Genomic DNA, 18,830 nt, shown 5'->3' on the forward strand with positions numbered 1-18,830 from the left:
AAATAAAGTGAAGACCTCAGCTCAGGCCATACAAAGTGTTTCCTCTGCTGTATATCTGCCACTGCTTGATGGCAATGTGCCCACAAAGTTGGAGTAAAGAGATTACAATGTTATGTAACTGGAATAATTGTGCAATAGCACGTTCAAGATTTTTGTAATATACTTTATGTGTCAGTTCTGCGCCCTTTTTAATCCTTTATGAGCTTGGACTCCAAGTTGATTCATTATATACTGATACATTGTGCCAAACAGGACAGGAAAGACACTTGTAATGCTGTGTATTTCAGACACCTAGAAATGTCCTTAACTGCGTATTTTATAGCAAACACTCGACTGTCAAAGATATTAGCTCCATATGGGCTTCTAGGCTTTGGATGTAAACAAGAATATCCTTCTTCATTTATAGCAAAAAAAAGGAGATTGAAAGATAGAGTAAAATGATTGGTATATTAGAATTACAATTTCCAATGCGTTCATAATTGGGTGGCCGCCCTATTTGACTTTACCCTATTTTCCCTCAGGTGTTTTATGTATTTGCATCTTTCCATGTAGCTTTTCTATTAACATGAGTGTAACTATGCAGGTATGGGGAGTTTTCCTGCATTCGTTAATGTATCTTATTGCCTCATCTGTCTCTTGACTTTTGTTTAGGGTGGGGTCACACATTGCGTATACGCAGCGGACTTCATGCTGCAAAAAATCTGCTGCGCAGTGGTACATATGCTGCATATTCTTTCATGGGCAAACTCCATGAGGTTTGGATGCAGGCCCAGTGCACCGACGGGACTGTAACACACAGGCCAACCTCCAAACCTTACTGCTCACACACAGCTGCCATGGGAAAGCCCTGTGTATCTGCTCATAGGAGAATAAGAAGCATATTTCCCGCTGTGGATTTAAAAATATGCTGCGCATATGCAATGTGTTACCCTACGCTAACATGCAGTTTTAAAATTTTGAGACAGTGTTTGTCTCTATATTTGAAAATTTCTAATAAAAACATACAATTAAAAAAAATGACAATGCCCGATATATAGTGAAATGTCCACATTCTATGTGTTCATACATAAACATAACTTGAGTTTGTAACCAACAATCAAAATATTTATAAGCTATTGTTTCCACTAAGCTTTGAGTTCTTAAAATTATATTGTTAAAAATTCCAAAGCCTACAGACAGGTATTGCTGTTATTGGACTCATTGACCTTACTAGTATGTTGTTTTAGCCTTTTCCGTTCCTAAGTGTGCACGTTCCTGATCAAATTTTACCCCAGCCGCCAGATGTTACACGTCAGTGAACAGGATTTTACAAAATCCCTCTCACACTATGCAGCAGAAAACCATGTCGTTTCTGTGGATTTCCCCCTCATTGACTTACATAGAGAAAATAACACAATGATACAGTCTGTTCACAGGAACAGTTAGAGCCAATTCAATTTTGGGACCTCAGCTTACTGCTGTGTTTCCTTCTTAAAATAAGTTTAAAAGCTTCACAGTTTGGAATTTTCAATTTATTTTTACAGATGAAATAGTTTACAAGCTTGAGCTGAACAATAAGAACATAATTGTCTCGCCATCTTTATACATTGTTAAATATTAACAAATAGAGTGTATTCACTTTAATTATTACAAAGAAAAAAATATTAATTTACATAGCCCATGAGATATTTGCTGTGTGTTCTTTGGCTTTCATTCGAAGAACTGCAATGCTGGATGATCGTCTTTCAAACTCCGGTTTGGTTTCAAAGGAATGTCCATTTGTAGCGCCTGATAATAAGGATTCGGTGAAGAAATTGTTGAGTGGCACATGACCAAACTGGTTCTGATGATTTGTGAAGCCTGCATATGAAGAATCGGTGCGGGGAGAGTGGGAATAAGGTGACATACAAGATGAAGGTTCACGAGGCAGCATACACGAGGTTACCACTGATCCTCCACTTGGGTTGCCTGTCCATAAGTTGTTCTGTATCTAAAAAAAGAGATAAAGGAAACATTCAGTTTTTTTTTTTTTTTTTTCAAACAGTGTAAACAGTAAAGTATTAAAGGTATTTTATTTTTTTTGCGTGAGGGGGATGGGAACCGGGGGGACACAAGACCACAGGTGGGAATAACCAAAAGCCAAATGGGAGGAATCATAAATAAGAAAAAAAAAAAAAAAAAGGTCCAAGGTAAAGATTGAGAAAAAAAAAAAACAGGGATACTAATCTGTCTGGTCCCTCACCCCTGCCATTCCAGTGTTACCTGGTCCCCACTTTGACACAAGAAAATGCCCACTCAGAAGACCAACAGCTTAGGCAGGTCACCCCTGTAGCCACTGAATGGATGAATGGACATTTCCCATCTGTTAAGACTGGGATTAGAAAACACTAAACAGCTTTTGTAACCAGTCTGAACCCCTTAAAACGTGTGCTTAGTGCTAGACAAGCCTTTTAAGAATACTAGAGCATTTTGTGGAGAGGTTTATCTGTTCAATAGCCATAATTCATGACTGGTGCTCTGCATGATCGCTTTAGTTATGAACACCCCCACCTTTCCTTGCTATGTTTCCTAACATAACATCGATATGTGTTCTAGTTAGTTAAAAGGGACATGGCCTTCAAGTCACACTGGTTTCTTTTCCTACCATGTCGGGATAAATAATGGCAGACTTAATCTGATGCCTTTCAGCCAGTAGTTCAGTATACTAGTACTCCCACTTTCATAAGTGTGCCCATGTGTAATTTTATGTTATTAACCCTGGTATAATTCACAGCTAACCTTGTCTCCATTCAACTATTTGCAAGTAAAAAGGAAAGCTGCTCAATAATTGAAATACACATTAATGTCATTTCCATTGCTCGGTACAATGTACATCTGATAACTGAGTCTCTTCCAAGCACATTGTTATGGTCATAAAATGATCATTATATGTTTTTTGTTACATGTGCTTTACATTTAAATTTATTTAATAGATAGTAAATAAAATACAATCTTTAAAAGATACTCAATACATAGCAAATGCCTTGAACAAAAGACATCGCTGGTATTTGTATGTAGTTGGTTTATGTAGGCTAGTCTGTTGGTAGGAGTGACTACTAAAACTACCAGTCTCAGCTTACCCGGGCTGCTTCTCTCATATTCTTGATATGGTATTAGGCTGGACTTATATGTAGACATTTTTGTGAGAGTAATAGTCTTTAGTAGTTAATTAAAAAATTATTGGATCCGTCAGAACCGTTATTGGACCGATATAGAACAGAGGCAGGACTTCAAGCTCCTATGCCATAATGCAAGATCTGCAACAGGGCCTTCAGTTACTATGATCTATTTAGAATATTCCCTTCTTCTTAGCAGAGGATCCTTAGAACTCCTTAGATACCAGCAACCAGGAGTTAAGTTGCTAGTTTTGTTGGTCCTAGCTAGAATCTTACTTTGTAAACCCAATACTTGGCACCACTGCCACTCTTACTAGATTGACAGTACCAGGCTCAAATAAATAATAGGGGCTAGCCCAAGACAACACATTAAAGATCAATAGCTGGAAGAAGAATCACCATAACATGACCAATGATCAAAAGGAAAAGTAATAATTTAAACATATTATAAATAAGTTTATTATAATAAACAATAAGAAACATATTATTTATTGAATTTACTCCTAAAAATGTATACAATTGATAGCATTGATACCGCTAAAAAATTGCAGGGTCAAAAACACACTATTCCATAGCAAATATAAGCACAAATAATTGATGACAGATATACCACACTAGTTCCAACATGTTTCTCCTGCAAAGTACTTACAGGTTCCTCAGGGAACTTCTACTTACAATCACGACTAAAGTGTGCAGTAAAGATTTTTTAAAAAGCATAAACAATGGCGAATGCACACCCATCATTAATGCATCAATACCGGGTATACACTATGATAGTAAATGCAAAACTATGCAAACACATTGTGCAGTGCAGTATATAATCCACTTCAAGAAATACTGCAACAAGTACAGACCTTGCCAGTACAAAAGATATATATGTCAAGTCCCCCACAGACAGCTGAAAAGATAGTCACGCATACTCAATACAACAGGTCAGTAACTGCTATGTGACTCACTGCCCTTCAATATGAGATATATGGAGAACAAAGGCATCTTCCCCAACCCATGGTAAGATCCAGACTCTGCTTTGTCAGAGGTGAAAGGGGTATCCCAAGATGATAGATTACAGTGTATTCCTTACAGATAATTCACAGATAATTATAATACTTTTTGGCTAATATAAATATATGATGTCATATACAAGTGAAATATTAAAATTAGATGCATACATTGACATACATAATAATAGTGCAGACATTTCAGTCCCTAAAACCAAACATGTCTCTCTTTCTGTATCAGTTCTTTAAAAGGCTAAAAAAAAGTTTGTCATGCATTTGGAAAAGAAAAGACGCGGAATAGTCATTGAAAAAAAATGAAAACAGATGTATTGGCTGGAAAAGGTTATTTTAAGCAATCCTTTACCACCGGGGCCAAGGTTCACTAAAAAAGTCCCCAAAGGTACAATACTATCTTATATCCAACAGTTTATTTATTCAGCAGTCAACAAAGCCAAAGGACCTACAGTAAAATACTTCAGAGCTTAAAGAATTTCAGTTGCTGTGCCTCCAGATTTGGCAGACGTCGACTTGTATTCTTTCTAATGTTAGCTGTACATTAAGGCGATTTCTCACAGCTGAAAACGGATTCATGAAAATAAACATAACAAGGAGCAAGTAACAGCGCAGTTCTGTCTGTTCCTGCCCGATAATGGTCACCTAAAAAAAGTCACTGCCTCACTGGCTGCTCTGGTTACATGTGTTGTGTTATTTACATATTGAACTGTATTCCCATTGGTAAAAGGAACAATAACAATAATAACCACATTTTTCTCACATGGCTTGCGAACATATATACAAATAATCTGCACTAATAAAATTTGGCACACTCTACCCCCATCATAGATAAAATATAAATATGTCATAAATTGTGAGCGTGACATGGTATTTTGCTTTGGCAATGAGTTTAAAAAATGCAGAGTAGGTCATCTATGTATCGTAATGTAATACAAAACTGTAGGGACATGGGAAAATATGTCTAATATTCTTAAAGGGGCATTACAATCACAGATATTTATGGTATATTCACAGGACATACCATAAATGATAACTTTCTCATCTGTTTCTGTAAAACTATTGAGGTGGATGCAGAGAGCCCCATACATCCACATTATAACTCAATAAAAGTATTTTTTTTATGTTCTTTCTTTAACCCCCCCCCCCTTGGGGACAGAGGGTTTTCCAGTTTTTGCACTTTCGTTTTTTCCTCCTTACCTTTTAAACATCATAACCCTTTAAATTTCGCAGCTAAAAATCCATATGATGGCTTATTTTTTGAGTCACCAACACTACTTTGTAATGAGTATCAGTCATTTTACCCAAAAATCTACGGCGAAATGGAAAAAAATCATTGTGTGACAAAATTGAAGAAAAAATTTAATTTTTTAACTTTTGGGGGCTTCCGTTTCTACGCAGTAAATTTTTCGGTAAAAATTACACCTTATGTTTATTCTGTAGGTCCATACTATTAAAATATTAAAATGATATCCTACTTATATAGGTTTGATTTTGTGATACTTCTGGAAAAAAATCATAACTACAAGCAGGAAAATGTATACCTTTAAAATTGTCATCTTCTGACCCCTATAACTTTTTTATAATCTTCTGCGTATGGGGTGGTATGTGGGCTAATTTATGTATTGATCTGACTTTTTGATCACTTTGAATTCAGTTTTTTCATGATATACAAAGTGACCAAAAATACGCTATTTTGTACTTTGGAATTTTTTTGCGCGTACGTCACTGACAGTGCGGTTTAATTAATTATATATTTTTATAATTCGGACATTTCCACACACGGCGATACCACATATGTTGATTTTTATTTACACAGTTTTTTATTTTAATTGGGAAAAGGGGGTGATTAAAACTTTTATTAGGGAAGGGATTAAATGATCTTTATTCACTTTTTTTCCACTTTTTTTTTTTGCAGTGTTATAGCTCCCATAGGGGGCTATAACACTGCACACACTGATCTTTTACATTGATCAATGGTTTCTCATAGGAAACCATTGATCAATGATTCTGACGCTTGACTGCTCATGCCTGTATCTCAGGCACTGAGCAGTCATTCTGCGATCTGACAGCATGGAGGAAGGTAGGGACCCTCCTGCTGTCTTTACAGCTGTTTGGGATGCCGCGATTTCACCACGGACATCCCGAACAGCACACTGAACTAACCAGCAGTGCTGTCCTTTCACTTTAGACACGGTGTTCAACTTTGAACGGCTAAAGGGTTAATAGTGCGCTGCACCGCGATCAATGCCGCGCGCTATTGGCCACGGGTCCCAGCCGTTGTTAGAGGCCGGGCCCGACCTGAGGCCCCGCGTTATAGACAAGGAAAAGGCTAAGGGCATACAGGTACGCCCTCCGTACCAAAGGAGTTAAAGCTGTTTTTTCAAGTTGTATCTCTATTATCTATCTATCTATTTATCTATCTGTCCTGTATCTATCTATTTTTCTATCCATCTATCTATCTTTCTATCCATCTATCTATCTATCCATCTATCTATGTATCTATCCATCTATCCATCTGTCTCTATTATCTATCTGTCTCCTATACCTGCAGGCACAAACTACAAGTTGAGCTGCTTTTTTTTTTTTTTTTTTTTACAACTTTTTGGATTGCTGTTCTTCTGGAAATGTGTATATCTATCTGTCTTCTATCTGTCTGTCTGTCTATGCATTTATTAACCCTCTTACAATATATTGTTATTGTCTTCATTTTGTTGTTTTCATTGGTGTTGTTATTTATAACATATACTAATATAAATATGGAATATCCATGGCACGATAAAGTTTCTAAGCATACTTGCAGTAATGGTTCCTATAACTTAGTGCATTGTGTTGTAAAAGTTACAGATAATTGACTGTGAGTTTTGCTCCTAAATTAAGTTATATTATTATTTTTATTCCTATTAAATGATTATGGTCTCCCACTATTTGTGTCAGGGATGTTTTCGAGTTGTTATGCTGACATCAGCAGCCCACCATACGTGATACAGTACAATCTCCCAATAGCGGACACTCACGGGGAATAAAAATTACACTGTAATAAGGCTTTAAAAAATCTCAACAATATAATTAAATAGGAAAAGTAATGCCAAATCGTTCCCCCCGCAATGCCAAATCACTCTACCTGGCTGTGAGCAGCAGAGGCTGCCAGTAGTGATGAGTGATGCTCCATACTTCACTCGTCATTTCAGGCAGCTGACGCTCACGGTCGTTACTGTCCTCACTGAGTGAAGCGCAGAGGAGCATCACTCATCACTGCCTGCTGGCCAGGTAAGAAGTAAGAAGAACAGGGGGATGAGGGAATGGGGGGAATGATTTGGCATGGGGGGATGATTTGGCAAGGTAATGAGGGAATGGGGGAATGATTTGGCATGGGGATGAGGGAATGATTTGGCATGGGGGGGGATGATTTGGCACAGGGGGGATGATTTGGCACAAAGGGTGAGCTGGGGCTGCTACAGGGGGGTCCAGCAGGTGCTAGGGCCACTGGTAACCCGAGCCACTTACTGGGGTATTGGCTGTACCTCCCTGACGGTGGCCCTGTGTACAAGGTAGGGCCGGCACATAAGCCTAGTTGTCCCCTATTGGGTGTGTTTTGTCCCCTATTGGGCGTGTTTTGTCCCCTATTGTCCACTATTGGGTGTGTCCACGACCGTTATTGGGAATGTCCCCTATTCGGAGGGTGCAAATACGTTAAGTCCAATGGGACTCTGCCGGGGGAGGTGTCCACTAAGGGAGATTTCACTGTAGTATAATATAGATGTGCTGTTTATATGTTCTTTGGTTTAGAATTATGATTTCATTATATAAATCCAGTTTAAAGACAGGTTGGCTTAGTCTGTATAGTTGTGATGACATAGTAACATAATTCTGTATTCCGCACATTTTTCATGACCGACTAAATTATCATCGTGCATATTTACCTGTGGGTAGCTGTCACTCCTTGGCAGAACAGAAATATCATAAGTGGCAGCAAAGTGGCTTTTGGCTTGTTGTATCTGACCATAACGTTCTCTCTTTCTCCACTTAGCTCTGCGGTTTTGGAACCAGACCTTAAAAAAAGATAAAGAGTTTCACTGAAAACGTTTGCGATGACTACAAAATATTAACCACTCAGTTATACTACTACATTCTAGAACAACATCATCTTTGGGAGGAAAAAGTGTCTTTCCAAGATGGCTTCTGTGTTCGGCAGTTGAATACATGCAACCCCAGCTCCCTTGAATAGTGCCTTGTGGATGGAAAACCATGTGAGCTGAGGGGTGAAGCTAAGGTTATATGTATTGCTAAGAAACAATGTGAGAAATCTAAACTTCAATAATACAGTTCTTATTTTAATTTTTCTGTAGTGTTACGTTTTCATATTTACATATCTTGTGTTAGGGGTACTGAAGTGGACAACAATTTATCCCTTATCCAATTTCATACCCTATCTGCTGCCCCAGCACGTGCCCTCCATTCATCTCTATGAGAAACTGGAGATACACGAGTAAAGTAAAGTAATACACGAGTAAAGTAGTCAATGGAGAGCCCGTGCCAACTCCCTCTCCGTGCGCAAGGAGAGCCAGGCACCTGGCAGTAGATAAATTTGGATAGGGGAGAAATTGTCGGTCGGACTCCCCGTGATCTGACACTTAAACATGTGTCAATGCTATAGGGCAGTGTTTCCAAACCAGTGTGCATCCAGTTGTTGCAAAACTACAATGCCCAGCATACCCGGACAGCCTTTGGCTGTCCGGGTATGTTGGGAGTTGTAGTTCTGCAACAGCTAGCAGCACACTGGTTAGGGAACACTGCAATACGGTTACTGCAGTCCTTGAATAAACACACTGGAACCACGATAGGTTAAAACAAAATACCAGCTCTGATAGAGATAGATAGATAAATAAATAGATATGAGTTAGATAGATAGAATAACTACTGTCTCACTATAACTTTTTATCGTCCTTATAACTTATTATTCATATAATTCTTTTTCATTTTTTTAGATGACGCATCCAGGATAAGTATGAAGAGATATCTGCATGACCTACAGTCAAGTGTACATCCTAGAATTTATACCCTTAGGTCCCCTTACTACTTCATCAAACATTTGGGATCCTGTCACCATGTGACCATCAGTAAATGATATCGTCAACTGGTATCGGAACCAGTATTTTTAGAGAGACATGTGTCCAAGAGGCGAAAGAAATATGGTGCCTTAATGCAACCCAAGCTGCAAATACAGTTTCTCCAGTCTACACACTCATTTAATTATTTCCATTTTTTCCCTTCTATTACCACTGACAAAATGACGAGCAGCAGCAATCCGGTTGTTTAGAAAAGAAAATAGTTCATACTTTACTACTGTTGCTTACAATTTCTGTGAGAAAAGAGTTGTTAGGTCTAGTGTAGCATGAATTGTACATGTATAATGATGACTTTAGGGGGTTGTCTGGTTTACAAAACTCACTTTCAGAGTTAATATGGACTTTTCTTGCTCGAAGTAGAATGCAGTTGAAAAGACTGTCTTCCTCTTTGGTAGACCCAACATGTATTAGGCTGTGTTCACATATATCAGGCATCCGGCATAGTTCCCCTCCGGCGTGCACCAGAGGGCAACTAAGGCTAGAACTGACCCTATTCATTGAATGGGACAGTTGAAAATCATCCAGAGTCTCAATTTTGATGCCGGATAGTTGGACACGCCGGATAGCATCGGACAGCTTGCTTTGTTCCCCCATACAGAAACAATGTAAGCCGGATACCATACAACTGATGACAACTTGTCATCAGTTGTGGCATCAGTTGTGTCAAGATCTAGGCTGAGTTCACCTATGCAAGATGCCAGACATAGTTAAACCCAGCTTTACACAAAAAATAAACTAACTTCAAGGGAAATTAGGAATTACTACTTTTATCCTGTTGTGGCCCTACAAGAGAATTGAAAAACTTCACAGATTAAATATGAGAAAAATTTCAGAAATTTTTTTTTTTAAAATAAACATATTTCTAAGTTACTTCTATTTGAAAATCTTAAAGCGCAACTGTCATGAGTTTTTAGCCCCCGAGTCTACTACAATATTGTTACAGATGTCAATAACATGAGTGTAACCATACCTTTATTGCTTTTCCTCCTTCTTTTCTAATTTATAAAATACATTTATCCAGCGGTCAGGCACAGTCGGATTGGTGTGGCTTGGGGTTCGCAAAGCCCCGCCGCCGCCACGCCTATCCTCTCCTTTCAGAGCTGGGATCGCTGTGTAGTAAGACACAGCGCATGCACCCCTCCTGACTTGCGCGTGCCCCCGCCCTGCATTGACAGAGCTAGCACTCGCTCCTGCTGCGCAGGGGCAGTACTAGAGGAAGGGAGGGGCGCATGTGCTGCATCTTACTACACAGTGGTCCCAGCGCTGAAAGGAGAGGATAGGCGTGGTGGCGGCGGGGCTTTGCGAACCCCAAGCCACGCCTATCCGACTGTGCCTGATATATGTATTTTATAAGTTATAAAAGAAGGAGAAGAAGCGATAAAGGTATGGTTACACTCATGTTACGGACATCTGTAACAACATTGTAGATGTCTGGGGGGCTAAAAACTCATGACAATTGCGCTTTAATCCTTCCAGTATTTATCAGCTGCTGTATGCCCTGGAGGAAGTTGTCTAGTTCTTTTCAAACTGACAGTGCCCTTTGCTGCCACCTCTGTCCATGTGAGGAACGGCTCAGGGCAGGAGAGGTTTGTTCTGAGGGTTTTGCTTCTGCTTTGGACAGTTCCTGACATGGACAGAGGTCACAGCAGATAGCACTGTGTCATATTGGAAAGAACAACCTGACTTCCTCCAGGACATACAACAACATATAAGAACCAGAAGATTCAACTATTTAAAAAAAGAAGAAATTTACACATCTGTATAACTTTCTGCCCCCAGCTGATTTTAAAATATCTTTTTTCCAATGGAATACCACTTTAACGCAGATCTGTCAACAGACTGCTGTATGTAAGGGCAGCATTCTATAGATCAAATCTTGGGCTGTTTAGCTAGTAGACGTACTCAGAGTTGAACCCAGCCACATATTCCAATGTATTCATAAAGAAGTTTCCCCCGCACCTCCCTTCTTCCCAAAATCCTTCTCAGCGTTCAAAAGATCTAACTACATCAATATTGTCTGAATGAAGAAGACCTAAAGGATGATCTGCACTGGCCCTTTAAGGCCAAATGCTTCTTATAAAATATATTGATAGCAAATGGAATTTTTATTAACTAAACATGTTGAATTTTTGCACCTTGCTGCACCGATTCCAGGTTACGTTTTTAATAACAACTTGGCAGCAAAACCAATATTCAGCTTTACAAAAACATTGAATTGATATAGTATTCGAGGCAACTAGACATTACTATAAGATTTATCCTACATTAATAAGTTTGGATTTGTACTAGTAATCCTTTAGCATGCATTAACAGTATTTATTTATTTATTATTTCTGCATTTCAACCTCTAAACTGATAGGAAACTAAAGCATAACAATAATATTAAGTATCAATTTTTCAATATATTCTTGAAATCTTTAAAAATTAAAAATGAACCCTGGCCTTTTCATGTGTATATATTTACCGATGACGTTTTGCAACTGCACTAAAGTTATATTTACTGTCTTTTTTATTTTGTGTTATAAGTCCCTAATCTCATTATTGGATATCTGATACACAAACTCCTAATATGAGTCCATTTTTCAATCAGCTCTGGGTCTGGTTCTGTTTTTACGTTCATGTTGTATGCATTTTGGATCCTGGGGAAACCAGATCCTGACCAAACAGATACAAACAAGTTTTAATCACATATTAATGCAATAAGTATAATCATAGTAAGGTTAATTACTTTATTTATTTATTGCTTTTCATACCATTTAAAACAATATTCACATTCCAAAAATACTAGTGTGAATCAACCCAAACTGTCTGGTTTTTTGTGTTGCTTGTTTGTTTGTTGTTTTGTTTGTTTTTATGAATTAAGTGATGCTACTGATGCAAACCACAGAATATATGATTAAATAGGATATTTCATAGTTAATTTATACTGTTGCTGTATATACAGTAGGTTTCCAATATACTTTTTTAGATTATGTTTAGATTAAAAAAAAAAAACTGATGCAAATAACTGATCAAATCTCTACCGAATAAAATTTTTCACATTCAACAAATTCATTTTTAATGGTTGTCCTCTGCTTAGCACTATCGCCATGACTGTATTATCATTATCACCGCAGAATGCAGTCATAAAACATTACACTGGAAATATCAGGTAATATTTCACACGACACCTAACTGCTGAGCTGTTTATAGTGGAGTTCATACAGGCGCTTTTCTTTTATGAAGGTTTAACTCATGTTTGCTAACAAAAAGTAAAGGACACTGTAGCTGACAAAATTTTATTTCGAGGGAATCAGAATGATAAAGTTTTTATAAGTTTAGTCAGGATCTATTCTGATTAAAAATAAATTTTAAAAAATGTACATGTAAACGTGAATTACTCTTAATTACTTAATAATTTGGGGTCAGTTATAAAACAAGTAAAAACTGTAACATACCATTCATAAAAAAGTTTTTTCCGAACAACAATTTTCTATATATTCCATTCTGGGATGCGTTTCATTTGTTATAAAAAAAAAATAAAGTGAATTTTTGGATGGTTTTAAATGATTAGTAGATGTGAACGATAACACATCAGTCTATGAACCACTGTTGTAACTTAAAAAAATATATATTCAGATTTTCCTACAGTTTAGCAAAATCTACACAGGGGCCTATTTATCAGTAGCAAAATTAGAAGAAAAAGAAAAAAATGACACCTAGTTTCTAAGTACAGGTGTACATGTGTATAAAGCAATATGATGTCAAAGACTTGGCTTATATTTACCTAATGGCTTATATATATACCTAATGGTGCAGAACTCCCAAATAGTCCAAAATAAGTGTGACTTATGCAACTCATGTTAAAGCAGCAACATGAATCATTTTCAAGTATATATATATATATATATATATATATATATTTTTATTATTATCATTATTATTATTTTTTTTTAACTAATGGTCTAACTAATTCCATTGTTTTCAATACGTGCTACTTTTCTATCAGGTGGACGGTATTGCCTATGGGTACCCCAATGGGCTATGTATTTGGTCCCATTGTGCCATATATGCCTTTTTTAAGGAAAAGGAAACTTATCCCCCTCCTTATTATATGTGACTGCAACTATATGAACTATGGTACGAACCAGTCAATGTTACATTATATTGGAATAAATATGCTTGTTAGCAAAACTTACTTGGCCACTTCTTACACAAAAAGGCAGCAGATACATGATTGTATTAAAACAAATGCCAATAAAGAGCTCATATATAATGCACTTGTGATGCTTTTTTGAATCTACTCCTGGTGTCACGGAGGGCCAGAACCATTGGCCAATGTGTTTCCCCGAGCTTGTTCATTTCTGGTGAAATTAAAAAACCAACTTGGCTGAATACCAAGGGTAATTTCAAATGTGGACATCTAAAGTGTATTTGTTGTAAAATCATGAAGAATTCCAAAACCTTTATGTCCACAGTAACTGGAGAAACATTTGGCATGTCAGAATATATTAATTGCAACACGAGTCATGTGGTTTATTTAATGACATGCAACATCTGCCAGTTACAGTATGTGGGGTGCACCTCCAATCCCCTGAAGGCTAGGACCAGAAAACACCTGTCGGACATCCCCCATTTCCAGACCCGACATCTTTCCATGGTTAGTAAGCATTTTGCCGAAAAACATGAGGGTGATTTTTCTGGTCTCAGCCTCCAGGGGATTGAGAGGGTCACCAATAATATTAGAGGAGGTAATATCAAGCAAAAATTATTGGATAGAGAAGTCTTCTGGATCATTAAACTTCAAACTAGGTGTCCCCTTGGCTTAAATTTAAGACAAGATGTCATTCTCCATTACTGATTTGCTGTTGTTCGTGTATGGAACTAAATATTTTTGGTTTTTCTTGGAGTTTGGGGGGACAATTTTATATATGTTTATTTTTATATACATAGATAAATTCTCTTCCCCACAATCATTTCCCGCACATGTGACTATTGATAATTAATAGTATATATATAACTGAGCATTAAATAATATTCATACCACATGTGGGGATATGTTTGAGATAATTCAACTGTTCCGTATATCCATTTGCGATCCTATTATATAATTGGAATATAATAAACATAAAAAAGAAACAAAAAATTTTTTTCGAATTTATGCTTTTCATGCCCTATGGTAGCATATACAGCCATATAGGTCACTTGAATTCATTTTATATTATATAGGGCTATCTTTATATAGATTTTTCTATTTTTCTATTTTTGGAAATTCCCCCCTGTCTTTTCCTTTTCCATTTTGGGATCGCACATGTATATATGTCATCTGACATTTTGTAATTTGCTTTTGTATTTTTAGTACTAACGTATGTCTTTTTCTACATCATTGCTTGTAATTCAAGCGTTTTAATATGTTGACTATTGTTCACATTATATGTGCGTTTTTTACTATATGTACTATACTTGCTGGATGGAGGTGAATAATGGGTTAAGCCCAGTGAAAACTCCCATCAGGGCGGACCCAATCTTTTCACCCCCATATAAGCGAGCCATTTGCACTATTGTTTTGTATGACTAAGGCTGCTGAGTGCAGCTGAAACGCGTCACCTTGTCATCACCCACAGTTACCGCTGAATAAATATTGCATTGCTTGACATCCTGCTCTGGACAACTCCATTTCTTTCTACTATTATATGGACTGAGGTCCGGTCCGGTCCGTGAGCGGGAGGGGCGATCGAGTGAGCTGTGCCGCACCTGTTGTACCTATTGGATCATTTGGACCTGGCAACGTGCTCCTGGAAATGGCGTGTCCACAATCCAAAGAAACAGAGAGGGAGTCTGCAATGCCAGCAGACATCTGCCTCAAACCTGTGGAGGAACGCCTAGCCCGATCAAGCCGAATCACTGAAATCTTCAGCAAAGGTAACGTGAGCGTTGATGAAGCAGTGGATTTGAAAATTCTTATGTCAGATTTGGAAACATCACTAGTTTCGGAGACTAAACTATGGTGGGACTCGTCTACGCTAAAGAAATATGTGGAGCGTGACATGGTCCCGAGAGGACTTAGATTGAGAAAGTTCCCAACCACGATCTTCTCCGAACAGTTTAAGGCAGAATGGGAAGAACTGTTAAATGACTCATCCCTCAGGTTTGTCAAGCTCATTATCAAACATGAGGAGACTGCCTTAACCGAGATTACATCTAAAATTTCGGAACTACAGAACTCTATCTCCAAGTACGAACATCATCCCACTTATGTGGACCTCAATCAAAAAATCAGTGGGAACATTGTTAAAATGGAGACTTTGATATCTCAAACCAAGGAGAACAAGTTCCTTCGAGATCTGCAGGACTATAAGTCCAACCATGTCTATGAGTGGCCACAGAACAGACCAACAAAATCAACTCCGAAGTCTATCCTGAAAAATCACAGGAATTATAAAAAATATAACAGAAACAACAAACCAGCAAGGGTCAGCTTTAGTGAAACGGATGCGGATTCCATGTCTGGAACGGAGCCAAATGAGATGTCTGTTCCGCATACTCCAGAAGCAGCGTCTTCCCCTCTTCCTCAGTCTCGTAAAGCAAAGTCTGCAAAAAACGACGCCGGGGCCGCAAACATCACGGCCGTAAAGAGAACCCGAAGACATCAAGTCAAACCGACCTAACATGCATTCCGGTCTTCAACCTCTCTGCGTGGATCCTGCCTGAGCCGCAATTAAAGGTACTTTCTAAAGGATTATCTTTTTCTCCATCATGCTCTTTCGATTTCTACAGAACCATGTTGGATGTTAATCGTTTTGTCCGCTCCATTACGGTGCGAAAACACTTTGCCAAGATTCAGGATCAGAGATCCACTCAGGAACTTGTGCTGGACTTGGGGAGGGAGGGGGAGGCGGGAGGTGGTGGGAGTCTGGGCACGGGTGACTATGATTTTTCTGATTACTTTTTTGATTCGAATACAGCATTCATATCTGTACCAACTGTCGATCATGATGTTTCCCTCATGGTACCCCAGTATCCCACCCATGGGGGTGTATCCGACAGAGTGGAGGGATTCTCTTTCCGGGACCTCTCCACTCTCTCGGAATTACAACAATTGACCACATCCAGAAATCATGTAGAACCTTCCTTCCCTACCCCCAACCCCGAATTTTATCCCATCATGTCCCGCACACCTGTATTGGAACAATTTCAGAACTTAGTGGAAAGGGATTTATACAAATTATCTCGAAATGTCAAAATAATGAAACATAATTTAACAAAATGTGAAAAAGTGGCCCTGAAAGAGTTGTCTGAAACCAGAGATATAGTGATTCGCGGAGCGGACAAAGGTGGAGGGGTTGTTGTATTGGATTCTAAATTATATAGAAAGCTCAATATGGACATTTTGTCGGATATAAACACATACAGAGTATTAAAAATGAATCCAACACCACAATTCAAATTGGTATTATACAATCTGGTAGATTTGGGAGTAAAAGATGGCCATTTCACGTCCAAGGAGGCAGATTATATCAAAATAACTAATCCCGTCATGGCAATTTTTCATTCGCTCCCTAAAATCCATAAGAACACATTTCCTCCCCAGATGCGTCCTATTGTAGCGGGGATTGGCTCTCTCAATGAGAGACTCTGTGAGTGGGTCGATTCCAGACTTCAGCCGTTGGTCCCTCTCATCCCGGGTTTCCTCCAAGACACCAGGGATGTCCTGGTTGCTATGGACAACATCCGGTGGGAACCCGGGATGAGATGGATAACAGCTGACGTCACCGCTCTGTATTCCGTGATTCCCCACAAGGAGGCATTGATTGCCCTGAGATGGTTTTTGTCCATTTATGCCCCATACTCCGGTGACCTGCAGAACTTCATTATTTTGGTGGTGGAATATTTACTTACCCACAATTTTTTCATGTTCGATGGAGAATATTTTCTGCAGATCACCGGAGCATCTATGGGTGCTAAATTCTCGCCTTCATTGGCAAACATATACATGTGTTGGTGGGAAAGAAATTTTCTTTTTTCACATGACAATCCATTTGGGGAGCACATCCTGTGCTATGGCCGGTACATAGACGACCTCCTGTTTATCGGGGGGTCGTCTATGCCGACCATGCAGCAGTTTGGCCTGTACCTCAATCAGAATCCTTGCAACCTCAGATTCACACTTCATAGTGAGGAACATGAGGTTAGTTTTTTGGATCTGACATTGAGGGGTGATCCTTTGAATTATAGGGTCACCACTTTAACATACCGTAAAGAATTAGCTACCAATTCGATTTTGCAGGCAACATCGTGCCACCCACCGCATGTGGTCAAGAATCTCCCGGTAGGAGAAATGATTAGAGCCAGGAGGAACAACTCCACACTGGAGCTGTTCGAAAAGGAGGCGGAGGATATATCAGTGAGGCTGGGTCAAAGAGGTTATCAGACTTGGTCATTGAACCGAGCCAAGGACATTGCTAGGAGAAAAAATAGGTCTGACTTGGTATATGGCATTAAAAAGCCATTATCACAAGTTCCTAAAAATAATAGTGAAGCTAAACCCCTTGTTTTTTCCACAAATTATAGCCAAGATTTCAAACCAATATGTAAAATAATTGAGAAATATTTACCAATGGTAGCTAATGATAGCCAATATATAAAAATTTTTGAACATGGGTATAAATTTGTGTCACGGAGGGCCAGAACCATTGGCCAATGTGTTTCCCCGAGCTTGTTCATTTCTGGTGAAATTAAAAAACCAACTTGGCTGAATACCAAGGGTAATTTCAAATGTGGACATCTAAAGTGTATTTGTTGTAAAATCATGAAGAATTCCAAAACCTTTATGTCCACAGTAACTGGAGAAACATTTGGCATGTCAGAATATATTAATTGCAACACGAGTCATGTGGTTTATTTAATGACATGCAACATCTGCCAGTTACAGTATGTGGGGTGCACCTCCAATCCCCTGAAGGCTAGGACCAGAAAACACCTGTCGGACATCCCCCATTTCCAGACCCGACATCTTTCCATGGTTAGTAAGCATTTTGCCGAAAAACATGAGGGTGATTTTTCTGGTCTCAGCCTCCAGGGGATTGAGAGGGTCACCAATAATATTAGAGGAGGTAATATCAAGCAAAAATTATTGGATAGAGAAGTCTTCTGGATCATTAAACTTCAAACTAGGTGTCCCCTTGGCTTAAATTTAAGACAAGATGTCATTCTCCATTACTGATTTGCTGTTGTTCGTGTATGGAACTAAATATTTTTGGTTTTTCTTGGAGTTTGGGGGGACAATTTTATATATGTTTATTTTTATATACATAGATAAATTCTCTTCCCCACAATCATTTCCCGCACATGTGACTATTGATAATTAATAGTATATATATAACTGAGCATTAAATAATATTCATACCACATGTGGGGATATGTTTGAGATAATTCAACTGTTCCGTATATCCATTTGCGATCCTATTATATAATTGGAATATAATAAACATAAAAAAGAAACAAAAAATTTTTTTCGAATTTATGCTTTTCATGCCCTATGGTAGCATATACAGCCATATAGGTCACTTGAATTCATT

At 38.3% G+C, this 18,830-nt stretch overlaps 1 protein-coding gene across 1 annotated transcript in view; it reads right to left on the bottom strand.

The window, feature by feature from the left end:
- Positions 1–1,497: 1,497 nt before the first annotated feature.
- Positions 1,498–18,830, bottom strand: part of ALX1 (ALX homeobox 1) — a 33,096-nt gene continuing 15,763 nt past the window's right edge. Inside the window, exons 3-4 of the mRNA XM_056569394.1 lie at positions 8,068–8,196; positions 1,498–1,969 (exon numbers count right to left, since the gene is read on the bottom strand). Coding sequence (XP_056425369.1) covers positions 1,649–1,969; positions 8,068–8,196 — 450 coding nt within the window. The 3' untranslated portion in view covers positions 1,498–1,648. The remainder of the gene's footprint in view (positions 1,970–8,067; positions 8,197–18,830) is intronic.

The sequence above is a fragment of the Hyla sarda genome, chromosome 4 (genome assembly GCF_029499605.1).
Source record: "Hyla sarda isolate aHylSar1 chromosome 4, aHylSar1.hap1, whole genome shotgun sequence".
Taxonomy (NCBI): Eukaryota; Metazoa; Chordata; class Amphibia; order Anura; family Hylidae; genus Hyla; species Hyla sarda.